At 39.8% G+C, this 27,764-nt stretch overlaps 1 protein-coding gene across 1 annotated transcript in view; it reads right to left on the bottom strand.

Moving 5' to 3' along the window:
• CNTNAP5 (contactin associated protein family member 5) overlaps nt 1–27,764 on the bottom strand; it is a 1,031,770-nt gene that overhangs the window by 775,533 nt on the left and 228,473 nt on the right. The window contains exon 2 of the mRNA XM_070769229.1: nt 26,562–26,666. Coding sequence (XP_070625330.1) covers nt 26,562–26,666 — 105 coding nt within the window. The remainder of the gene's footprint in view (nt 1–26,561; nt 26,667–27,764) is intronic.

The following is a 27,764-nucleotide window of genomic DNA, read 5'->3' as shown; positions in this document are numbered from 1 at the left end:
TTGTGGCCTAAATTTTCTATTTTCATTTTACACAGGAACAAAGAGGTATGCATTCATTCTTACTGACCCAAGAGTCTACAAGGCATCTGAATCCTGAGTGGGACCTATTGTAGAATGTCTATGCTATGGATGCACCCCAATGTTCACGGTAGCATTATTTACAATAACCAAGATACATAAGCAACATAAGTGTCCATCAACTGATAGTGAATAAGGAAGATGTGGTAAGTATACAGAATGGAGTATTACTCAGCCATAGAGAAGAATGGAATAATGCCATTTGCAGCAACATGAATGGACCTAGAGATTATCATATTAAGTGATGTAAGCCAGACAAAAACAAATATCATATGATATTTTTTATATGTAGAATCTAAAAAAATGTTACAAATGAATGCAGTATATAAAACAAAAATAGACCTGCCAACATAGAAAACAAATTTATGGTCATTAAGGGAAAAGGGAGGATGCATAAATTAGGAGTTTGGGATTAACAGATACGTACTATGAGAACAAAGATCTATTTTTAATATATAGTACAGGGAACTATACTCAATGTTCTGTGATAACCTATAATAGAAAATACTTTGAAAAAATAGATATATATGGATACATAACTGATTCACTGTGCTGTACACTTGAAACTAACATGACATTGTTAATCAACTATACTTCAACTAAAAAGAAAAGAAATAAGAACCTTTTATTAAGAACTTTGCTCAGGGTATTGGATTGGCTGACTCATTGGATTTTTTAATTTAGAAGGGTTAACCAATAAATCCCTTTTGATTTCAACCTATGTCACTGAAAATCATTTTAGTCATGTCCCAGACTACATTCTTGCCATCTCAGGAGGAGTCAATTGGACCCATTCTTGGTACTGAGAACTTTCTGAGCCCCATCTGGCTGCTGATTGCAGAGAGAGCTTGACACTACCTGGGAACGGGCTTGTGAACAAAGCAGGATTAAACATGAAGTGGGCCTTACTTTGGCCATAAGGCATATTCTACCAGTTATCAATCAATTTTCTCCCAATAATTAGCTAGTACTGTGATGAAAGAATTGATGCTTTTGAATTGTAGTGCTGGAGAAGACCCTTGAGAGTAGCTTGGACAGTAAGGAGATGTAACCAGTCAATGCTAAAGGAAATCAACCCTTAATATTCATTGAAAAGACTCTTGCTGAAGCTGAAGCTCCAATACTTTGGTCACCTGATGTGAAGAACTGACACTGATACTGGGAAAGATCAAAGGCAAAAGCAGAAGGGGTCAATAGAGGATGAGATGGTTAGATAACATCACTGACTCAATGGACATGAATTTGATCACACTCTAGGAGATAGTGGAGAACAGGGAAGCCTGGTGTGCTACAGTCTGTGGGGTAACAAAGAGTTGGACATGACTTAGTCACTAAACAACAATGACTCTAACTGAGCAGGATCCGATAAGGCCTTCTCAGAATAGAACCCTCCCCTTCCCGACCCCATGTCCTCTGCCTGCCATTTGTCTGTAGACAAACCTTATAGACAACTAAATTTAATTCAAGAAATGAGAAAACACAGAAAGAAAGGAAAATAGGAAGTGAGGCAAAATAATAACACTTTAGCCATTAAACAAAGCCAAGGACCTTTAGCTCCTCCTCAAGCACTATAGATAGTCTGAGTCACATTCTTTGAGCTGTTTTGCAGATATTTAAATCCCCACCAGGTGGAAGAAATTCATGATATGCTGTTCATAAGCATGTAGACCCCAGACCAGTTAGAACCAGAAATTTAATGATGCTGACTCACAATTACCTCACCACCAACCAATCAAAATATCCATGAGCTGATCACCCACATAGGACCCTCTCTCTCAGTTTGTCTTTAAAAACCTGTCTCTGAAATCCTTTGGGGTATTCGGTTCTTGGGCCTATATCTGATAGAGAGAGTGCCTGATGAACTATGGAATGAGGTTCGTGACATTGTACAGGAGACAGGGATCAAGACCATTCCCATAGAAAAGAAATGCAAAAAAGCAAAATGGCTGTCTGGGGAGGCCTTACAAATAGCTGTGAAAAGAAGAGAAGCAAAAAGCAAAGGAGAAAAGGAAAGATATAAACATCTGAATGCAGAGTTCCAAAGAATAGCAAGAAGAGATAAGAAAGCGTTCTTCAGTGATCAATGCAAAGGAATAGAGGAAAACAACAGAATGGGAAAGACTAGGGATCACTTCAAGAAAATCAGAGATACCAAAGGAACATGTCATGCAAAGATGAGCTCGATAAAGGACAGAAATGGTATGGACCTAACAGAAGCAGAAGATAATAAGAAGAGGTGGCAAGAATACACAGAAGAACTGTACAAAAAAAAATCTTCACGACCCAGATAATCACGATGGTGTGATCACTGACCTAGAGCCAGACATCCTGGAATGTGAAGTCAAGTGGGCCTTAGAAAGCATCACTACTAACAAAGCGAATGGAGGTGATGGAATTCCAGTTGAGCTATTTCAAATCCTGAAAGATGATTCTGTGAAAATGCTGCACTCAATATGCCATCAAATTTGGAAAACTCAGCAGTGGCCACAGGACTGGAAAAGGTCAGTTTTCATTCCAATCCCAAAGAAAGGCAATGCCAAAGAATGCTCAAACTACCACACAATTGCACTCATCTCACACTCTAGTAAAGTAATGCTCAAAATTCTCCAAGCCAGGCTTCAGCAATATGTGAACCGTGAACTTCCTGATGTTCAAGCTGGTTTTAGAAAAGGCAGAGGAACCAGAGATCAAATGGCCAAACATCCGCTGGATCATGGAAAAAGCAAGAGAATTCCAGAAAAAACATCTATTTCTGCTTTAGTGACTATGCCAAAGCCTTTGACTGTGTGGATCACAATAAACTGTGAAAAATTCTGAAAGAGATGGGAATACCAGACCACCTGATCTGCCTCTTGAGAAATTTGTATGCAGGTCAGGAAGCAACAGTTAGAACTGGACATGGAACAACAGACTGGTTTCAAATAGGAAAAGGAGTTCATCAAGGCTATATATTGTCACCCTGTTTATTTAACTTATATGCAGAGTACATCATGAGAAACGCTGGACTGGAAGAAACACAAGCTGGAATCAAGATTGCCGGGAGAAATATCAATAACCTCAGATACACAGATGACACCACCCTTATGGCAGAAAGTGAAGAGGAACAAAAAGCCTCTTTATGAAGGTGAAAGTCGAGAGTGAAAAAGTTGGCTTAAAGCTCAACATTCAGAAAACGAAGATCATGGCATCTGGTCCCATCACTTCATGGGAAAGAGATGGGGAAACAGTGGAAATAGTGTCAGACTTTATTTTTCTGAGCTCCAAAATCACTACAGATGGTGACTGCAGCCATGAAATTAAAAGACGCTTACTCCTTGGAAGGAAAGTTATGACCAACCTAGGTAGCATTTTCAAAAGCAGAGACATTACTTTGCCAACAAAGGCCTGTCTAGTCAAGGCTATGGTTTTTCCTGTGGTCATGTATGGATGTGAGAGTTGGACTGTGAAGAAGGCTGAGTGCCAAAGAATTGATGCTTTTGAACTGTGGTGTTGGAGAAGACTCTTAAGAGTCCCTTGGACTGCAAGGAGATCCAACCCTGGGATTGGATCTGAAGGAGATCAGCCCTGGGATTTCTTTGGAAGGAATGATGCTAAAGTTGAAACTCTAGTACTTTGGCCACCTCATGGGAAGAGTTGATTCATTGGAAAAGACCCTGATGCTGGGAGGGATTGGGGGCAGGAAGAGAAGGGGAGGACAGAGGATGAGATCGCTGGATGGTATCACTGACTCGATGGACGTGAGTCTGAGTGAACTCTGGGAGTTGGTGATGGACAGGGAGGCCTGGTGTGCTGCGATTCATGGGGTCGCAAAGAGTCAGACATGACTGAGCTACTGATCTGATCTGATCTGATCTGCCTGGACTTCTTCAGTAAACATGGGCCTTCAATAAAGCTATTTCTTTTTACTTCATCCAAGTCATTCTCTGAGAGTCAATCTGGCCAAATTTCAGCAACAGTACTTTTAACCATTTGTTTGATAATATTTTTTTTCACTCCCCTGAGTAGATTTAAATGCAGGGAAAGAAAGAAAGGAAGTATGCTCAGTTCTCACTCTGGAATGTCTTTTATTCTGTGTTTTGCAAGTTGTGAATACAGTGCTGGATATTACTGATATTCACTAATATCCATTTTCTCCTCCTTTTGTAGTAGTAGGACTATGGAGGGTGGATGGATTAACTGCACTTTTAAGCTCCCAATACCACTGAAGTTATACCCTTATGGACAAGTTCTCCCCAATAAAAATGTGAGTGGAAAGAAGATATGCCACCTGCAGGCCATCAGGTCTCTTCCCTACTTGCTTTCTCCTTTCACCACTGATGGAGGCAGCCAAAAAGGAAGTAGAAGATGTCAGGATCTCAGCATGGAAAGATGTTAGATTCCTGCACCATCACATGTTAACTACGTTATTAACGAGAGCTAAAGACTTATTTTGTTTAAGCTATTGCATGTTGAAATTTATTTGACACTGCAGTTTAACCTACCTTAATGCATATAGAATATCCTGTGGAGTAAATAGAATAATGCCTATGATATAGTTGAGGAAACTGAGATCCAGCAGTTGTAGAACACCTGGGACTCATGACTCTAGCACTGCTATTTGAGACAATTATATAACAGAAAAACGTTCTAACAGCCCAAAAATCAATAAAGAAGGAAAGCACAGGGAGGAGACATTCGAGCAGAAATTCTGAGCTGCCAGTTCTAGAAGTATATTTTTAATCAATCAACATTGCAGTAACCAATATGTCCACAGTTCCCAATCGAATCTATCCTCTCTTAACTTCTCAAAACAGGGAGGCCCAAGTAGGAGGAGATATTATTTTTCCAAGAAATCTACAATTATTCTGAAACTACTCTTTATTTCAACTCAATTTTCCCTGCTGCCCATTTCATGAGACATGTCTCTTCTTGAGTGTAAAAAGCAAGGTTTTGTAAGTTGTATCATCTCAACAATATTAAAGCATGCTAAAAAAGAAACATGTATGGTGATTTCTTCTGAGAGATGAAAATATTAGTAATTTTATTCTTTTATGCTTTTTGCATATAACCTAATTTTTATTTCAGCATGTCTTTCTTTTATAAACCAAGACTCATTTGTACATGGCTTATTTCATGAAGAATATATGTAGTGACTTGAGAATCAGTGGTATAATATAGGACTCTGTGTGACCATCACAATTTTTGATACAAAAATTCTCAAACCTTACCTATTTCCCTTTACCCTTGTGTCCACAATTAGACTTCCTTGTTCACTTTAGTGTTTTCCTTCATTTATTCTAAGTATACTTATTATAGTTATATATGATAATAATTTATGCTAGTGATAGAAGAAAGAAAATAAGTCATTTTCCCCACTGTCTCTCAAAGAATACAGTCACAAAAGATTGACCCAAACCAAATCCAAACAAAACAAAAGGGGGACTGGGTAACGGTGAAAATATTCCTTAAAATTTATCTAAAGAAAATCACAACTTCCTTTTGCCCACAGTAGAAAACCACAGCTTATTGCTGCTGCTGCTGCTGCTGCTGCTGCTGCTGCTGCTGCTGCTGCTAAGTTGCTTCAGTCGTGTCCAACTCTGTGTGACCCCAGAACGGCAGCCCACCAGGCTCCCCCATCCCTGGGATTCTCCAGGCAAGAACACTGGAGAGGGTTGCCATTTCCTTCTCCAATGCATGAAAGTGAAAAGTGAAAGTGAAGTCACTCAGTCGTGTCTAACTCTTAGCGACCCCATGGACTGCAGCCTACCACACTCCTCCGTCCATGGGATTTGCCAGGCAAGAGTACTAGAGAGGGTTGCCATTGCCTTCTCCACCATAGCTTATTAATCCTCCCCAAATTAACCAAATTGGAATAATTGATGTTAGTATTCATTAACACATCAAGTTAAGTAGTTTCCAAACCCAGGAGCTTCAGCCTAAGCTCTTAAAATGAAGGGTCACTCTCTGGGTGATAATTGCCAAGGCCTTTCCCCTGCTTTTGAAGATTCTCCCAGCATTACAGCTAACAGGCAAGACACTCAGGGTTTCTGTGGTTACTATGGCAAAATTTTTGCTCCTTCCACCAAACAATAAATGTGTTTTCACAAATGATGAGAGTAGCCTGAAGATACTGTTTGTAGTTACTCTTAAGACACACTGTACCCACACTAGCTTTCTATTTCTTAATTGTTCTCAAGGTTGAGGTGTAACATACACAGAGAAACCTGCCCTTGGCATGTTGCAGGTGTTAACTTAGGCAGGGCTTTCTGTAATTGTGGCTGCTGTATCAATAATCAGTAGTTACAATTACCACAAATCCTACATTTTGAATTGAAAGGAATTTGATAAAATTTCAAAGGAAAAGTATAGTTTTAAGGGAAAAATAACTTCACCTTAGATTTTTATAGAATCTAGAACATGGGATCCTGAATAACTTGAAGATTACACTTAGTTTATTCTTAGCATACCCCAAGCATCATACTCTACATGCTATGTAATTTCACTTTAGGGGAGAAGATGGAAATGAAATCCAAGAGACCTGGTTCAAGATCCCGCTCAGTTCCTGAGGTTAGATTGGATGAGAGTCTCAACTGTGCTCCATCATCAGAAAGCACCTGGAGTGCTTGTGAAGATGACAAATTCTTTGGCTCACTCCTTGATAACTGATGCAGGGGCCTAACCCAGAAATCTGTATCTTGAGAAAGGTATTCGTGACATGCTGAGTGGTTTGGGAGACACTGGATGAAAGCGCTTCTGAAGTTTCAGTTCTACTATTTTACTGAGAAGAGTAGAATTCTTCATTTGTTTCATGATCCAAGTTAGTTTAAACCCAACATGTTATTCTTGATGATTACAAACAAAAGCGGCAAAGGCAGTGGCACCCCACTCCAGTACTTTTGCCTGGAAAATCCCATGGACAGAGGAGCCTGGTAGGCTGCAGTCAATGGGGTCGCTAAGAGTTGGACATGAATGAGTGACTTCACTTTCACTTTTCACTTTCATGCATCGGAGAAGGAAATGGCAACCCACTCCAGTGTTCTTGCCTGGAGAATTCCAGGGACGGTGGAGCCTATGGGCTGCCGTCTATGGGGTCGCACAGAGTCGGACAGGACTGAAGCAACTTAGCAGCAGCAGCAGCAGCACAAACAAAAAAGCAACATGAAATTGCCTTTGGACCTAAAGATGGACACTGCTCCAATTTGATCCCCAATCCCTCACCCTTAAAAACAGATGGTAATTTAAAGTCAGACAAAATTAAAAAGGAAATCTCAAAATTTGTGAATTCAGAAATACCCATCTCTGTTCTTGCCTGGACAATTTTTCTTTTTCATTACCAGTTAATCCTTTTGCTTCTGATCACCATACCCTTTCTATACGCCCTTGAGTGTTCACTCATTCACAATATTAGTTGACCGCAGGATAGTCCTTTCTCAGTGCACAATACAGCTGCAAGCACTTGATAACCATGACCTCACTTACCATCCCAGGAGCTCTGCATGACTGATACTAGTATCACTATCCCCACTTAACAGAAGGAAAAACTGAGGCCAGAATTGTTGGCCAGCTTTTCCAAGGTCACACAAGTGGTCAGTGGCAGAACAGGGAATTCAAACTCAGAAAACTGGGACTCAGAGCCAAGTTCTTAACCACTCAGCTGCATGGCCTCTCAGCAACATAGACAGAGCATGCTTACCTTCTTCCTTGTTTATAATAGCAATTGTCTCTAGAAACATAATTTACACTTCACCTCTTTTTCAGTGTCTCGCTTGATTCTTATAGCCATCAGCAATAGTATTTTAACTTCCATTTACCAGGGAATAAGCCAGGTTTAAAGGGTAACCTGGCTTACCCAGACTATATGGAGACACTGATCTCCAATCAATTTTTGCAGATTTCTCAACCCTGCCTGAGGTTTCAAAAGGGATCAATATTTTAAGTAAACAAGTAGCTATTCTTAGGGAGAATTCTAAGCAAGGTTTAAGTAAGAGATGAGATCCAGTTCCCTGTTCAACCTTGCAAAACATGGTACTTATACCTAACTTTATATGCTAGGCTAGCCTCCACTCACATAACAGAAAAACTGGTAGAGAAGGCAGAACTACCTCCATTCCTACACTGATTTCCACTTCTAACTCAGAAAGGGAAATGAGACTGGATTGATGCCAAACAATGGAAATGAGCACAAAATGTTATACACAGGTCTCTGCTGGGACTCTCCTATAAATAGTACACTTTATACAGTGTGGGTAAGAGTAAAATCAAGATTCACAAACATGCTCATAACCTTCATACCTAGACACAACACGTGATGATCTTATATGTAGAACAGGACGTGTGGCTGGGAAAGGACTTCTGATGCTGGAAGGCTATTGACTGAAACTGGGCAATTTCACACTGGCTGGTAACTGGGCATTATCATTTTGCCCATGGACATGTGTGGTAGGATCTAGGTGTTGCTGGATGGCTCTGGCCAGGCCTCCAACACTTCTATTCACACATTTATTTAGGGACTTGGGAGCCTTTTGGGGGAAAAGTAAGAAAGAACTCAATCAAACACCCTGTGGGCTTCAAAATGTGTAAACACTAGTAGGAAGATCTGGAGTTGCCCTATTTCTTGAATTTTTATTTGATATTGAAGTATAGTTGGTTTGCTTCCCTGGTGGCTCAGTGGTAAAGAATCCATTTGCCAATGCAGGAGACACAGACTCAATCTCTGGGTGGTAAAGATCCCTTGGAGAAGGAAACGGCAATCCACTCCAGTATTCTTGCTTGGGAAATCTCATGGACAGAGGAGCCTGTTGGACTATAGTCCATGGGGTCACAAAAGAGTCAGGTGACTCAGCAACTAAAACAAGAACAACAAGTAGTTGGTTTACAGTGTTTTGTGTTAGTTTCAGGTGTACAGCAAAGTAAGTCATATTTATATGACCAGTGCATTCTCTTGAAAAACTCTATTAGCCTTTGCCCCGCTTAATTCAGTACTCCAAGGCCAAATTTGTCTTTTACTCCTGGTGTTTCTTGACGTCCTGCTTTTGCATTCAAGTCCCCTATAATGAAAAGGACATCTTTATTGGGTGTTAGTTTTAAAAGGTCTTGTAGGTCTTCATAGAACCGTTCAACTTCAGCTTCTTCAGCATTACTGGTCAGGGCATAGACTTGGATTACTGTGATACTGAACGGTTTGCCTTGGAAATGAACAGATTTGGGATTGCATCCAAATACTGCGTTTTGGACTATTTTGTTGACTATGATGGCTATTCCATTTCTTCTAAGGTATTCTTGCCCACAGTAGTAGATATAATGGTCACTGGAGATAAATTCACCCATTCCAGTGCAATTTAGTTCACTGATTCCTAAAACGTCTATGTTCACTCTTGCCATCTCCTGTTTGACCACTTCCAATTTGCCTTGATTCATGGACCTAACATTCCAGGTTCCTATGCGATATTGCTCTTTACAGAATCAGACTTTACTTCCATCATCAGTCATATCCATAACTGGGTGTTGTTTTTGCTTTGGCTCCATCTCTTCAGTCTTTCTGGAGTTTTTTCTCCACTGATCTCCAGTAGCATATTGGGCACCTACCGACCTGGGGAGTTCATCTTTCAGTGTCCTATCTTTTTGCCTTTTCATACTGTTCATGGGGTTCTCAAGGCAAGAATGCTGAAGTGGTTTGCCATTCCCTTTTCCAGTGGACCACGTTTTGTCAGAACACTCCACAATGACCTGTCCATCTTAGGTGGCCCTACATGGCATGGTTTATGGTTTCATTGAGGTAGACAAGGTTTGAAAAGGCAGAGGAACCAGAGATTAAACTGCCAACATCCATTGAATCATCAAAAAAGAAAGAGAGTTCAAGACAAACATCTACTTCTGCTTTGTTGACTACTCAAAGCTTTCGACTGTGTGGATCACAGCAAACTGTGGAAAATTCTTCAAGATGGGAACACTAGACCACCTGACTTGCCTCTTGAGAAATCTGCATGCAGGACAGGAAGCATCGGTTAGAACTGGGCATGGAATAACAGACTGGTTACAAATAGGAAAAGGAGTACATCAAGGCTGTATATTGTCACCCTGCTTATTTAACTTATATGCAGAGTACATCATGAGAAATGCTGGGTTGGAAGAAGCACAAGCTGGAATCAAGATTGCTGGGAGAAATATCAATAACCTCAGATATGCAGATGACACCACCCTTATGGCAGAAAGTGAAAAAGAACTAAAGAGCCTCTTGATGAAAGTGAAAGAGGAGAGCGAAAAAGTTGGCTTAAAACTCAAAATTCATATAACTAAGATCATGGCATCTGGTCCCATTACTTCATGGCAAATAGATGGGAAACAGTGGAAACAGTGACAGACTTAATTTTTTGGACTCCAAAATCACTGCAGATGATGACTGCAGACATGAAATTAAAAGACACTTGCTCCTTGGAAGAAAAGTTATGACCAACCTAGACAGCATATTAAAAAGCAGAGACATTACTTTGCCAACAAAGGTCTGTCTAGTAAAAGCTATATTTTTTCCAGTAGTCATGTATGGATGTGAGAATTGAACTATAAAGAAAGCTGAACATTGAAGAATTGATGCTTTTGAACTGTGCTGTTGGAAACGACTCTTAAGAGTCCCTTGGACTGCAAGAAGATCCAACCAGTCCATCCTAAAGAAATCAGTCCTGAATATTCATTGGAAGAACTGATGCTGAAGCTGAAACTTGAATACTTTCACCACCTGATGCGAAGAACTGACTCACTGGAAAAGACCCTGATTCTAGGAAAGATTGAAGGTGGGAGAAGGGGACGACAGGGGATGAGATGGTTGGATTGCATCATCAACTCAATGGACATGAGTTTGAGTAAACTCCGGGTGTTGGTGATGGACAGGGAGGCCTGGCATACATCAGTACATGGGCTCACAAAGAGTCAGACATGAGTGAGTGACTGAAATGAATTGAACTGAATACATACATATATATAAATTTCCATTTTTTTCAGATTATTTTCCCTTATATGTTATTACAGAATATTTAGTAGAGTTCCCTGTGCTATATAATAAGTCCTTCTTGATTATATATTTTATATATAGTAGTGGGTGGTGGTGGTTTAGTCACTAAGTCCTGTACGACTCTTGTGACTCCATGGACTCTACCTTGCCAGGCTCCTCTGTCCATGAGATTTCCCAGGCAAGAGCACTGGAGTGGGTTACCATTCCTTTCTCCAGGGAATATTCCTGACCCAGTGATCAAACTCATAGTTTCTGCATTGGCAGGCAGGTTTTTTTTTTTTTTTTAACATGGAGCCACCTGGGAAGTCCCATATAGAGTAGTGTGTATGTGTTAATCTCAAACTGCTAATTTATCATTTCCATGTTTCTCCTTTGATAATCATAATTTTGGTTTCTCATAGGTCAGTGAGTCTGCTTCTATTTTGTAAATAAATTCATCTGTATCATTTTAATTGGCTTCCACATATAAGTGATATCTTACGACATTTGTCTGTGTCTGTCTGACTTACTGAACTTAGTATGATAAGCTCTAGGTCCACCCATGTTGCTACTAACGGCTTATTTCATTCTTTTATGGCTGAATAGTATTCCGTTGTTGTACCTCTTTTTCTTTATCCATCCATCTGTTATCGAACACTTAGATTGTTTCCTTGTCTTGGCTATTGCAAACAGCATTGCAATAAACATTAGGGTGCATGCATCTTTTCAAAATACGGTTTTCTCCAGGTTTATGCTCAGGAGCAGGATTGCTGGGTCATATGGTAGTTCTATTTCTAGTTTTTCAAGGAATCTCCATACTGTTTACACTCCCACAAATAGTATAGGAGGATTTCCTTTTTTTCCACATCCTCTCCAGCATTTATTGTTCATAGATTTCTTTTTTCTTTTTTTTTTTTTTTGATGACAGCCATTCTGACAGGTGTGAGGTGATAATTCATTGTAGTTTTGATTTGCAATTCTCCAATAATTAGAGATGTTGAGCATATTTTCATTTGCCTTTTGACCATGTTGAGGCCAATTTGCAGGGAGAAAAAAAGGAAAATCATAAGAGGAGATTCATGTAAAAGGGAGAATTTGGATCCAAATGGGACCCTGTTATAATAATTAAGGAGTCCCTAGGAGCAATACCTGGTGGAGGCAGGGGAACACTTGCACTCTATGGGAGTTATTTAGTTTGGCTTCCTCAGAAGTCAACTAGGAGACATGGAGTTGAGTGTAAGCAGTTCACTTGGGAACTTGACCCTAGGAAGCCAGGTGAGGGCAACGGAGATGAAGCAGGGAAGAAAGGGAAGTTAATCCATGGTGCATCCACGAGCCAGCCAGCCCTGTGTGTGAGCTCAATGCCACTGTGTAGGATGCACTTTGGCTTATGCCAACAAACCCGGAGGACATTGGGGTCAAGTATTGACTGAAGGTTCTTGGAGGGCATGGCCATGTTTAAGACATAGAAAGTCAAGAAGGCAGAGAAGAGAAGGTGTAGTTACTGAGGTCAGAAGTGATTCTGCTGGGGATGTCCTTAGGCCTCCATTCTGATCCCCTTCAGCAGATGGAGTCAATCTCTACCTATGTGCTCACTGACAACTAGAACCGTCTGTTCCTTCTTCTGTCTGCTACTGCTTCCCATCCTAGTGTACCCCAATTATGGATGAGTACAAGGTTCTAAATGTAGTTCCCAATGCCTCAAGGCAACTGATATTCACGGTGCAATCCGTGGTCTAGAACTCCCCCTTGGTATCCCTAGACTTAAGTTGAGATCACATATCTTGCTAGCTTCCTCCACCATCTGCCATTTTCCAGCACAAACTATCTCCAGATCATTGCCCCAGAAATAATTTGAACAGGAAGTCCCATCTCAGCTCAGCTCTTAAGGTCTTGTTCTTGTAGTGAAGTGGTGAAGTTCAAGGAATACAGACACTAATAACCTTTGTGACAGTGTGTCTCCTTGGACACACCTGCTTGTGTTTATGGAAGAGAGCTGTATTATTGTTCAGAAGGGTTCTGATACTCTTCACTTAGACAGTTTCTCTATGATGTCCTGCTATAACTATGTTCCCTTATAAAGAGTGGAGCCATAAAGGTCCTCATGGATGAGAAAAATGTATCTGTCTGCACATTTCAAAGTTCAGAAGTTACATAAGAAGTGAGAAAGGTAGGCAGGAAGATATTTGGAATTCCAAAAATGTAAAGTTTGGTCCCAAGGAGGAAATCTAAGATTTATGCCCCTTGCAGAACAAGGACTGATTCATGTACACATAAAACAACCAGGCAGTTTTAGATACTTAGGTGAGAGGGTCACATATATCAAACTTAGAAAGACTATAGAACCACACTGTTCAATATGGTAGCCACTAGCCACCTATGTCTATTTAAATTTAATTTTACTTAAATGAAAACTTCAGTTCCTAAGTGGTATTAGCCATATTTCAATAGCCGTGTGTAGCTAGTGGCTATTTCGTTAGGCAGCACAGTTACACAGAATGGGAAAGACTAGAGATCTCTTCAAGAAAATTAGAGATACCAAGGGAAGATTTCATGTAAAGATGGGCTCGATAAAGGACAGAAATGGTATGGACCTAACAGACGTAGAAGATATTAAGAAGAGGTGGCAAGAATACACAGAAGAACTGTACAAAAAAGATCTTCACAACCCAGATAATCACAACGGTGTGATCACTCACCTAGAGCCAGACATCCTGGAATGTGAAGTCAAGTGGGCCTTAGGAAGCATCACTACAAACAAAGTTAGTAGAGGTGATGGAATTCCAGTTGAGCTATTTAAAATGCTGAAAGATGAAATGGTACCTCATAGTGGTTTTGATTTGCATTTCTCTGATAATGAGTGATGTTGAGCATCTTTTCATGTGTTTGTTAGCCATCTGTATGTCTTCTTTGGAGAAATGTCTATTTAGTTCTTTGGCCCATTTTTTGATTGGGTCATTTATTTTTCTGGAGTTGAGCTGTAGGAGTTGCTTGTATATTTTTGAGATTAGTTGTTTGTCAGTTGCTTCATTTGCTATTATTTTCTCCCATTCTGAAGGCTGCCTTTTCACCTTGCTAATAGTTTCCTTTGATGTGCAGAAGCTTTTAAGTTTAATTAGGTCCCATTTGTTTATTTTTGCTTTTATTTCCAATATTGTGGGAGGTGGGTCATAGAGGATCCTGCTGTGATGTATGTCAGAGAGTGTTTTGCCTATGTTCTCCTCTAGGAGTTTTATAGTTTCTGGTCTTAGGTTTAGATCTTTAATCCATTTTGAGTTTATTTTTGTGTATGGTGTTAGAAAGTGTTCTAGTTTAGTCAGAATGGCTGTGATCCAAAAGTCTACAAGCAATAAATGCTGGAGAGGGTGTGGAGAAAAGGGAACCCTCTTACACTGTTGGTGTGAATGCAAACTAGTACAGCCACTATGGAGAACAGTGTGGAGATTCCTTTAAAAACTGGAAATAGAACTGCCTTATGATCCAGCAATCCCACTACTGGGCATACACACTGAGGAAACCAGAAGGGAAAGAGACACGTGTACCCCAATGTTCATCACAGCACTGTTTGTAATAGCCAGGACATGGAAGCAACCTAGATGTCCATCAGCAGATGAATGGATAAGAAAGCTGTGGTACATATACACAATGGAGTATTACTCAGCCATTAAAAAGAATACATTTGAATCCATTCTAATGAGGTGGATGAAACTGGAGCCTATTATACAGAGTGAAGTAAGCCAGAAGGAAAAACACCAATACAGTATACTAACGCATATATATGGAATTTAGAAAGATGGTAACAATAACTCTGTGTACGAGACAGCAAAAGAGACACTGATGTATAGAACAGTCTTATGGACTCTGTGTGAGAGCAAGAGGGTGGGAAGATTTGGGAGAATGGCATTGAAACATGTATAATATCATGTATGAAACGAGTTGCCAGTCCAGGTTCGATGCACGATACTGGATGCTTGGGGCTGGTGCACTGGGATGACCCAGAGGGATGGTATGGGGAGGGAGGAGGGAGGAGGGTTCAGGATGGGGAACACATGTATACCTGTGGTGGATCCATTTTGATATTTGGCAAAACTAATACAATATTGTAAAGTTTAAAAATAAAGTAAAATTAAAAAAAAAAGAAAAAATATAAAATAAAATGCTGAAAGATGATGCTGTGAAAGTGCTGCACTCAATATGCCAGCAAATTAGGAAAACTCAGCAGTGGCTACAGGACTGGAAAAGGTCAGTTTTCATTCCAATCTCAAAGAAAAGCAATGCTAAAGAATGCTCAAACTATTGCACAATTGCACTCATCTCACATGCTAGTAAAGTAATGTTCAAAATTCTCCAAGCCAGGCTTCAGCAACACGTGAACCATGAACTTCCAGATGTTCAAGCTTGTTTTAGAAAAGGCAGAGGAACCAGAGATCAAATTGCCAACATCTGCTGGATCATCAAAAAAGAAACAGAGTTCCAGAAAGACATCTATTTCTGCTTTATTGACTGCCAAAGCCTTTGACTGTGTGGATTATAATAAACTGTGGAAAATTCTGAGAGTTGGGAATACCAGACCACATGACCTGCCTCTTGAGAAACCTATATGCAGCTTAGGAAGCAACAGTTAGAACTGGACATGGAACAACAGACAGGTCCAAATAGGAAAAGGAGTACGTCAAGGCTGTATATTGTCATCCAACTTATTTAACTTATATGCAAAGCAACTTCACTTTCACTTTTCACTTTCAGGCATTGGAAAAGGAAATGGCAACCCACTCCAGTGTTCTTGCCTGGAGAGTCCCAGGGACAGAGGAGCCTGGCGGGCTGCCATCTATGGGGTCACACAGAGTCGGACATGACTGAAGTGACTTAGCAGCATGAGCAGCAGCAGAGTACATCATGAAAAACGGTGGGCTGGAAGAAGCACAAGCTGGAATCAAGATTACCAGGAGAAATATCAATAACCTCAGATATGCAGATGACACCACTCTTATGGCAAAAAGTGAAGAAGAACTAAAAAACCTCTTGATGAAAGTGAAAGAGGAGAGTGAAAAAGTTGGCTTGAAGCTCAACATTCAGAAAATGAAGATCATGGCATCTGGCCCCATCACTTCATGGCAAATAGATGGGGAAATAGTGGCTGACTTTATTTTGGGGGGCTCCAAAATCACTGAAGGTGGTGATTGCAGCCATGAAATTAAAAGACGCTTACTCCTCAGAAGGAAAGTTATGACCAACCTAGATAACATATTGCAAAGCAGAGACATTACTTTGCCAACAAAAGTCCATCTAGTCAAGGCTATGGTTTTTCCAGTGGTCATACATGGATGTGAGAGTTGGACTGTGAAGAAATCTGAGACTCTTGAGAGTCCCATGAACTGCAAGGAGATCCAACCAGTCCATTCTAAAGGAGATCAGTCCTGGGTGTTCATTGGAAGGACTGATGCTAAAGCTGAAACTCCAATACTTTGGCCACCTCATGCGAAGAGTTGACTCGTTGGAAAAGACTCTGATGCTGGGAGGGATTGGGGGCAGGAGGAGAAGGGGACGACAGAGGGTGATATGTCTGGATGGCATCACCAACTTGATGCACATGAGTGCATCAAGTGAGTAAACTCCGGGAGTTGGTGATGGACAGGGAGGCCTGGTGTGCTGCAGTTCACGGGGTCGCAAAGAGTTGGACAGGACTGAGTGACTGAACTGGACTGAACTGAACTCAGAGTAATAGATTTTATTTTTAATTCTTTTAAAAATGTGAAACAAAACACAGATATAGAAAAATCCCACCTAGCAAATATTTAGCTTAAATGATTTCAGGGTGAATACCCTTGTAATTACCATAATGTTCAAGAAATAGAAGTACAGACACTTCTCAATTTCCATGTGCCTAGTTCGAGTAATTTAGTATTTTTTAATCTAGTGAATTTTTCACACTCATGAGTTTTATGTTACTTACACTCTCAATTACTCACAGAAATATATCCCAGGTATAATAATTAATTGCTCTGGATATATTTGTGGAAGAGATTTATTAGAAGCGAGTCCTAAGCAAAACAAATGATAAAAATTATTTTATAAAATATGGATTTTTGTAAAAAATTTATATTGATTAGAAAAATTAAACTGAGACGTAATCAACTGACTGCACAAATGAATACTATAAGTCAGATAAGTGTAGTTTGAAACACTTGGAATGGGCCCTAGAGAAGGGAGAACCATAGTATAAGGGGCATTTAAACTTGAACCCTAGAGAAAGATGAATTGAACATTCATATCAACTATCCTGCTTCCTTAGTGTTAGTTATGTGTCACCATTTTCAGCCCATATACTGCATTCAGTAATCCTTATCTCATCTTTATTAAATTTATTTATTTATTTATTTTCTCTCATCTTTTTAATACCATTTCTACAATGTCTTAGGAAAAAGCCATCTTCTACAGGAATTGAGCAAATGAACTGCTTATTAGACAAAGCAAGAGTATCCACCAAACAATACACTATTAAAATGCAACTTCTTTCCACTTGGCTGTGACATTCATTGTCAATACAGTAGTACACTTCCAATCACTAGACAAATATATGTCATGAGTTTTCCAGCTTTTAATTTCACTACTATGTCTTTAAGTTACAATGTTTTAAGTTAAGAGCAGTAAGCTGATGAATTGCAGAGCTTGTCGCTTTGCAAATTATTAGCTTGGCAACATCAGATTGGTGATTCACTGACTAGCACGTTAAAGGTTGTCTTGTAGAAATAATATCAAGTTGGCATTTCAAGAGAAGTGATCAGTCACAGGAGCAAAATAAAGGGTGAATTGCACGATTTATGTATTACCTTTGTTGTGGCAAATACTGATGTTTAGAGTCATAGACGGAGAAGGCAATGGCAACTTACTTCAGTACTCTTGCCTGGAAAATCCCACGGATGGAGGAGCCTGGTAGGCTACAGTCCGTGGGGTCGTGAAGAGTCAGACACAACTGAGCGACTTCACTTTCGCTTTTCACTTTCATGCATTGGAGAAGGAAATGGCAACCCACTCCAGTGTTCTTGCCTGGAGAATCCAGGGAAGGGGGAGCCTGGTGGGCTGCCATCTATGGGGTCGCACAGAGTCGGACACAACTGAAGTGACTCAGCAGCAACAGCAGCAGCAGCAGAGTCAAAGAAGCATCATATCATTAGTGAGCAAAAGTATTTATAAGATTCCTCCTTTCCCTTTTAACATAATTTAATTTTGCAATGATCCTGCCTGAATAGAGAGAGGGTCATCACATTGTATTTGTCTACATTTGAGACAAGGTCCCAAGGCTCCTATTAAATAGCAGAAGATTTCTATGCTGTACTCTCAATGATCCATAGCTGTCCTCTAAAAGAAGAGGCCTAGGGCATTATTTAAATATGTAGGTCAGGTTAGTTTTGCCCACAGGCGTATTAGACAGTATGATTTTTCAGGGCCATGGAGTCTATGTCTCTCTTTCTTCCTTGATGCCTGAATATCCAGTCTGTGTGGTTAAAATACTGACAACCCTAGCTGAAATGCCAAAATTACCTGAAAGGATTGACTATTGTGTCAACAACACTTCTATTTAGATAAAAAGCTCAGATAAACATGAATAAAGACATTAGTGAGCATGGGGTAGACAGATTCAGATGCAAGTCCTACTGACAATTAGCTGTATATCCTTAGGTAGTGACTTGACCTCTCTGAATCTCTTTCCCAATCTTTAATAACAATGCCAACCATCTTAGGGTACTGACATGATGATTAAAAAAAAAGCTAATTTTTTTTTAGCATGATTCCCTTTTATAATGACTTAGCCAAACTTGATTAAGAATTGAAAGAGGGACATTTTCAGGTATGGACCAGCACAATGCACCTCAAATTCAAACATGTGATTGCAGCAGGTTTTAAAGCACAGGTTCTGATCCAGAAGTTTTGGAGCAGACTCTCAGATTCTTTATTTGCAACAAGCTCCCAGGTGATGCCCATGTTAATATGCAGAGTCCACACTTGGAGAAGAGAGTGTGCATATGAGGCAACAAAGGCAAGCATAGAACCTGATGTCTGCCATGCCTGGGGACAGTCAGGACAAAAGAAAAAAGAAAATGTGCTGAAAAGAAGGAGAGAGCCCTTCAAAGAGAAAAAAATAGAATGCAATGACACATTGCTGTACACCACACTGTCTTTTTGAACAGATCAGACCATATTCACATCACGTCTGGCTGAATCAATCCAGTTGGTAGACTAGTACTATCTTTTGCAAGCAGGCATTGTACTGCTGCCAGTAAAATTGGGTCCCCAGGATTGTCACCTAGCTGTGTGGGACAAGTCCCCAGACAGCTGACATCATGCTAATTGTGAGGACCCTGATTCCTGAATTATTCCCAATTCACATCTCCTCAGGAGGGACCAGACACCGAAATGAAAATCAACATCCCAAAGACCTTCAGTGGTCCTTAGCTTTTTGCAACCCAAACACTACCTAAGGGGGAAAGAAGAAATGTGTATTGATTCTGTGCCAAAGGGAGGCAAGATTTTGAAGCCTCCCCATCCCTCCACGAGCCTAGGAAGCTGAAAATGCTTTGACATAAAAAAAAAATCAAATTCTCCATGGCAACAAAATTGTCATGCCAGAAACACAATCTCAACTTACACAAGCAAGCATCTCAAAAATACACTGAGTGAGGAAGAAGAACTAAAATTTCAAGGAGCAAATGATGAATGTGATTATTTGCAAAATTCTATTGGTGGTAGGGGGGAGGTAAGGATGGGAAAGAAAAATACAAACCTCCCCTCTCATGGGGCCAAAGACATCTGTTCCTGTTTGTCTTCTAATCACATAGTGTGATGTAAAAATTTCCCCTCTCTCTCAAGTGGGTCTAACTCACAGCCCAGCAGCTTCATGCTGTATCACCAGCTCCCATGTTTCCTGCTGACAGTAAGGGTTTCTCACAGCCCAATCAACTTTAAGCCCAGATCAAAAGATTTCTTGCCACAAAACAAATCACTTTGGACAAAATCAGATCCCTCCTAAGCCACAAGTATATAGATTGACCTGGCAGCATCCATTAATGGTGATCTGACCCCTAGTTTAATGCCTTTTGTCATTTCTTTCAAAAGTAATTAGATCTCTTTTTTGCTTGTTCTTTCTTTGTGTGTGGGTGAAATGTGAGGAGTGTATGAAAGTGAGAGAGCAAACATCCCATTTGGCCAATTTCTTCCTTAGATGAGATACCAGCGCGAAGACTACTTGAGTAGTTTTTAACCATCTCTTCTCCCTCCTGGTCCAATGAGTTGCCCAGACCTCAGCAGCCACAGCAGTATCTAAGGTCAAAGACTGCTTCCATGGGTGTGTTTCCTAACAGAAAGGTGAGTTTGTCACCAACAGAACTCAGACTTGCTTTATTCACAGTCTGAGGGTACCTGTCAGCACACCTTTCCTATACTTTTCAACTTTTGAGTTGATCTCTGCTTCAGATGTGCCAGCTTTACCAGATGTGGCTCCTTTCTTCCTGGTGTAGGTCAGAGACGTGCATGCTTGAGTTCTGAGCACACTGGAGGTGAAGTGGTCCTTCACTGCCTATGTTCAGTGCATGCCAAAGGCGTATATGATTCCCAGGGGATGTGGCAGTTTTAAATGGTGTCTGAGGACTTGCAAGGGGCTTATCTTTGTGAAAGAGTTCAGCAGTGAGGACCAAGGAGGTTGCCACTGGGCGCACTCATTTCAGTGAGGGAGTCTTAGCTCTATAGAAGTCAAGGATTTTACAATGTGGATTCATCTGCTGCAGAAAACTAGTAAGTTACTTGACAAATGCATAGAAGGCTGAATGAGATAGTGTAGAAGGAAGTCATGAAATCTTGGGATAAGTGAGTCAATGAATGAGTGAATGAAGTATATTAAAAGAAAATATAAATCTTGGAAATCAAAAAAGAGTTACAATTTGCCCTTTCAACATTATCCTGGTGCAGTTTTTTACAAGTCTGCTCAAGGATTGCTTAATTCTCAAGGAGAATGTACCTGTCATTTGGTTTTGCTATTCACTAACTTATTAGAACTTAGATATTATGAAAAGTGAAGTCGCTCAGTCTTGCCCAACTCTTTGAGGCCCCATGGACTGTAGCCTACCAGGCTCCTCCATCCATGGAATTTTCCAGACAAGAGTACTGGACTGGGTTGCGATTTCCTTCTCCAGGGGATCTTCCTGATCCAGGGATTGAACCCAGGTCTCCCACATTGCAGGCATATGCTTTACCATCTGAGCCACCAAGGAAGCCTTAAATATTATGAAGTTGCATGTTAACTCATAAATGTTTGTCCAATAGAGAAGTATAACCCTATAATTTTTATTATCCTGTAAGACATCAACTAGTTTTGTATCCATCTAGAGTTTTTATTCTAGTATTCTTTTTTTCCCTTGCTGTACCATAACATTTTTATCTATGAAATCAACATAATAACAATAATAATACCTACGTGGATAGTAATTGTGAGAATTAAGTTTATATGCTTTAATGATTTAGAACTGTGATGACTCATGGTGAGTGCTAAGTATATTGTTGTGATTTTTAGCTGTGTGCTGGTAGACAAAAGCTGCTCACAGAAGGATTATGAACTAGGCACAGGATCCATCCATACACAGAGGGGCCAAACCTGATAATGACAATACTAGTAGACTCTGGACTGTAGCCAACCAGGCTTCTTTGTCCATGGAATTTTCCAGGCAAGAATACTAGAGTGGGTTGCCATTTTCTACTCCAGGGGATCTTCCTGACCCAGGGATCGAACTAGTGTCTCTTGTGCTAAATAATTGCTGCCGCTGCTACTGCTGCTGCTAAGTCGCTTCAGTTGTGTCTGACTCTGTGCGACCCCATAGATGGCAGCCCACCAGGCTCCTCTGTCCCTGGGATTCTCCAGGCAAGAACACTGGAGTGGGTTGCCATTTCCTCCTCCAACGCATGAAAGTGAAAAGTCAAAGTGAGGTCGCTCAGTCGTGTCCGACTCCTAGCGATCCCATGGACTGCAGCCTACCAGGCTCCTCCGTCCATGGGATTTTCCAGGCAAGAGTACTGGAGTGGGGTGCCATTAGTATTAATTATTTAGCACCTGGCTGTAAATTTGTTGTTGAAAACACTAAATGGAGAATTCAAATTGAAATCAAGATGTTCTTTGAAATGTCCTTGTTTTGATACATCTGACATTATCCTAGATTTCAAACCAGGTGGGACAGTTTGCTCTTTTGGGTATATTTGATGTCTTTTATTTTCTAAAATAAAAAAAAAAAGTTTTATAGGAAGACATGAAGAAAAAAGGGTTCATTAGACAGGGTTCTACTTCTAGGCCAGATGGCACAAACGTCTGTTTTTAGGAGGCAAATTATTACTTTATGGTAATATTTTTCAATGTAAGTTAAAAATTATAATTTTCTCAACATTCTCAACTTTATTTTAGAAAATAAATGATAACTTCTTTTTTATTATAATCATACTATGATGCTTGTATTCTATGTATGTATTATACATATGTATGTATATGTACACATAATACTATATATACCCAGATATGCATACATGTATATGCATTGTATATTTATTCTACTGCATATGGATTGTGTATAATATACACATATATATATGTACACACTAGTTTTATATATGTATAAAACTAACCATGCATATATCTACCTTTCTCTCTCTATATATGACTATGTATTATATCCAATCAAATGTGTTAAATCTCCTTATATATGCTACAATATACATATATGTGTGTATAAAATCCACACAATACATCAATTATATTGTATATATAAATATATAGGACTTTGCAGGTGGCACAGTCCTGATAAGAATATGTCTGCCAAGGCAGAAGTCACAAGAGACGCTAGCTCGATCCCTGGGAGGAAGATCCCCTGGAATAGGAAATGGCAACCCCCTACAGTATTCTTGCCTGGAAAATTCTATGGACAGAGGAACCTGGTGGGCTACAGTCCATGGAGTCGAAAACAATTGGACACGACTGAGCACATGTATATACACATATAGATATATAAATATGTATATGACAGAATAATAAAAGTAATACTATCACTAACCACAAATGTTAGCTATTCATTATATGATAATTTGTGCTATCCATGTATACTCTTTTTGAGTAGGGTTTGTGTCTATTTTTATCAGCTATGTGCCAGAGTTTTAGCACAGAACCTGGCACATAGTAGGTATTCAATAAATATTAATAGGAAGATATGTTATTCACAAATTCATTCAGTGTAGCAACCTTCAACTCTTGTTGCATTTTAGAATCACCTGGAAAGCTTGTATTTATTTACCAATATTTGTTCTTGGGTCCCATCCCAGACTATTCAGAATATCTGGAAGGTGGGACTCAGCATTGCTACTTATGAAGCTCTATTGGTTTCTCAGCTGGTAAAGAATCTACCTGCAATGCAGGAGACCCTGGTTTGATTCCTGGGTCAGGGCGATCCCTGGATAAGGGATAGACTACCTACTCTAGTATTCTTGGGCTTCCCTGGTGACTCAGATGGTAAAGAATATGCCTATAATGCAGGAGACCTGGGTTCGATCCCTGGGTTAGGAAGATCCCCTGGAGGAGGGCATGGCAACCCATTCCAGTATTCTTGCCTGGAGAGTCCCCATGGACAGAGGAGCCTGGTGGGCTACAGTCCATGGGGTTGTGAAGAATTGGACACGATTGAGCAACTAAGCACATAGGTTATTCAGATGTCCAGCCATGAACGAGAACTAGTAAGTTACTATCTCCTTGAGTCTGTGTTTAACTTCTGCTAAGGCTAACTGTTAGCCTGGTGAATGAAGGGAAGCTGTCAGCCCTGGGAGATGGGCTGGATGGTGGATTCTAGACCATTGTATCCAGACTCTCTGACTGTATCTCCTGCATGGTGTTCCTGATTCAGACTCTACCTGGGAGAAGAAGAAAAAGTCAATTCCCTCTCCGCCTACACTTGTGCTAGCCTTGGGCTCAGGCACACAGATTCCCCTGTAAGTAGGATAATGATAATATACTGAAGCAGAGACATGTGTATTCTCTCAATATCTGTTCATAAGGGTGGGTGAGTTGGGGGAGCTGACCTATTACCAGACTCACAGCTTCCCCAGAAACTCCCAAGAAGCTACCGAGGCCATCATGTCCTTCTGCCACTGCACAATTGGCTGGGACTAAGATCAAATCTGGCTCAGGATGCCCTGTGGGAGAGCCTGTATTAAAATCTGCCAGATATCCCCAGGTGGTCCAGTGGATAAGAATCCACCCTCCAGTGCAGGGGACTCGGGTTCGATCCCCGGTTTGGGAAGATTCCACATGCCTTGAAGCAACTAAAGCCATGTGCCACAACTACTGAGCCTGCGTGTCCTAGAGCCCATGCTCTGCCACTAGAGAAGCCACTGCAATGAGAAGCCTGCGAATTGCAACTAGAGAAAGCCCACACACAGCAGTGAAGGTCCAGTGCAAAGATAAATAAATAAATAAAACTTGCCAACCTGTGTTTCTTACTGAAATGATAAGTGAACCCCCCAGTCCCAGTCTCTCACTACCCTGCAGTGAAAAGGAACTTTTGAATATGTGAGTCTGTTCTCTGTGTGCACATGAGGCTTTAAGGCAGGTATTACTGGTTCACATTACAGATAAAAGAAACTGGGTTGAGAGCAGGTAAGTGACCTGCAGTTGCTAACTGAACCTGTAAGCAAATACCATCTTCAGCATTTGAACTCTGGCAGATTAGTTCCCAAACCCCTTTTTTTCTTTCTAATACACCCCTCTGTAACCTGTGTTAATAAATCAATTTGCTAGTGTTGTGGTTAGGAGCAAAACTGTGGATTCAGCTGACTTAAATTGTAGTACATACATTTTCCCTTAATCTCATCATTTTAGGCACCTTATGCAACTTCTCTGAGCCTCAGAAAGCCTACCTGAAGGTAAAAAATAATAAACCTTACCTTACAGTATCTTTGTGGAGACTAAATACTGTAATATAGGTGAAATGTTTTATAAAATCTTTGGCACAGAGACTTCATGAAAAGGCATTGTTAGCACAAAATTGTTATCAATATTTTCTTCCTGAGTCTTTGATTGGCTATTCTTTTCCCTGTAGAATAACATTCTTAAACTCCTTTCTCAACAAACATAGAATTCACTAAGTTTTAAATTATTGATCCCATTATCCCCAGAATACTTGTGATGTGTAGTATGAAACAAACGATAATATATAAATAAAAATGACAAATCAAACTCACTATGAATGGAGATTCAAAACTAGAAACTGGGGACTTCCCTGGTGGTCTCTTTGCCAACTGGGAAGCCCCTAACAACACTAGTGGTCCAGTGGTTAAGAATTCACCTGTCAATTCAGGGAACACAGGTTCAGTTCCTATTTGGGGAACTAATATCCTACAGGCCACAGGACAACTGAGCCCAAAAACTCTGTAACTATTGAGCTCACATGTTCTAGAGGCTTTATTCCTCTACTAGAGAAGCCCACACACTGCAGTGAGAGAAAACCTGCATGCTGCAATGAAGACCCAGCACAGTTGGAAAAATAAAATAAAATAAAATAAAAAAAAGTTGGCCTCTTTAAAAACTCAGAAATTGATGTGCTAGCAAATTAAATCATTCTTTGCTTTATAAAAACAATATCAATATCATGACAATGAATTAGGACTTAACTCCCAAATATAAAGATGGATCAACATTGGAAAACTTACTAATGTGATTAACCTCGTATATAAGTGGGAAAATATAGTCAAGATCAATTAACGTGAACTCTACTAGACCAGTGTACCTCTTAGAAAAAGACTTTAGTGAGTTCACTAAATGTGTAAATAAATAAATATCATGAGATATTTAAAGCTTTTGGAAATTAAAAAATTCAACTACAGAACAATATATATATATATTATAAATATGATTTAACTATATCTCTCTAGATATCCATCACCATATTTGTTAAAGGAATTTCATATAACATTAGTTAAAGGTGTCTGCTCTTCCTTTGCTCATATATTGTAAGAATACACAATCAACTTTTAACCATAGCTGTCTCTAGAGGGTTGCATTACATATTTTTGAATTTAAAAGCTTTCACTTAATACTGTTTTATATTTTTAAAACTATAAACAGTTATTTTATTGTAAAAATTAAAACTACTGAAGAAAAAATCTTGATAGATTTCATTCTTTCTATGATAAAATGCTATAATAATAATATATTTGATAGTTATTTATGTTGATGCATGAAATATAAAAATAAGGCAAATTAAAATTTTTTTTTCACAAAGGCATCTTATGATAATCAAAGAAAAATAAGGTGGATTTAGGGGAACACTAACCAGTATACTTTGAATATGCGTGATGTGCTAGGAAGCATGGTTTTATTCCATTTTAATCTCTCTCTACCCATTCTTCTCTTGAACACTGCTCTTGGACATGATTCCAGAACATTGAGAGGTCTGTGTGCTTATTCAGCACTTGCCTTTAGAGTTTGCCACCTACTCACCAACTCTTCGGTTGAGCTGAGCTGGGCTGTGAGTACCAGCGAGGTCTGAGGAACTGGAAAAAGCCATTGGAGAGAGCAAGGATGCTAATGGGTCATCACAGTTGTCTAGAACAAAAGAGGAGAGAGAGAAAAAAATTCATTAGCAAGAAGTATTTCATTAAGAGAGGACTCAAGGAATTAACCACTTATTAGCTTATTAGCTACCTGCTCTAAACAAAGCTAGTACTCATTGTTTCCACGTGGTGTTTTATCTCCTCCTCACAAAAACCTTGCAAAGACTAAGGTTAAATCTCTCACAGTTGGGGAAACTCAAGTTCAGACATGTTTCGTAGTTTGTCCAAGGTCGGAAATCTAGAAAATAGTGTGGCCAAAATTTTTTCCCAGATTTGTCTAACTGAAAATCCAACTATTGCTTCATTTCTTTAATCAGCCACTTGAGCAAAGTCTCAAGTTATGGCTTGTGAGCTTTTTTATAAAGGGGAGAATATTTAAAATGGGGAACACTGTTTACTCTCACATCTTCAGTTTCTAAAGACTCTTGTAATAGTTTTATTTAGAGGGACACAATAATTTAGAATGTCTCACTCCCAGTTGCATGAAAGTCTTTGGAAAATGAGTTACTAATTTTAATAATTCATATCTATTCTATGAAATAATAGAGAATAGCCCTCAATCTTTTACAATCTTGAATCTGACATTTCCTTCAATAGCTACACTTCCAGTCTTCTCTAAATGTGGTAGATAGTCTTTCTAAGTCTTCTTTGATCCTGCTCAGATGGGGCCCATGGACAGAGATGTGGTCTTGACAATGTAGATATTCTCCTCTGATTGCCCTGGCTATTCAATCCCATGTACAGAACTCTGCTCTTTACCAGCATATTGGCCATCTAAAGAGTTAGTTTTTAGGTGCTTCCCAGATGGTGCTAGTGGTAAAGAACCTGCCTGCCAATGCAGGAGATGTAAGAGATAGGGTTTGACTCCTGGGTCAGAAAGATCCCCTGGAGGAGGAAATGGTAACCCATGCCAGTATTCTTGCCTGGAGGTTCTGCATGGACAGAGGAGCCTGGTGGGCTACAGTCCATGGCGTGGCAAAGAGTTGAACATGACTGAAGTGACTTAGTACACAAAGAGTTTGCAATCATTCATTTATTTGCATTCAACAACAGGTAACATATTCTTTGTGGGATCTTAGCGAATAATCTG

This window comes from Bos indicus, chromosome 2 (genome assembly GCF_029378745.1).
Source record: "Bos indicus isolate NIAB-ARS_2022 breed Sahiwal x Tharparkar chromosome 2, NIAB-ARS_B.indTharparkar_mat_pri_1.0, whole genome shotgun sequence".
NCBI classification, from domain to species: domain Eukaryota; kingdom Metazoa; phylum Chordata; class Mammalia; order Artiodactyla; family Bovidae; genus Bos; species Bos indicus.
Note: the sequence above shows the minus strand (reverse complement) of the source record. Positions and strands in the feature narration are given on the sequence as shown.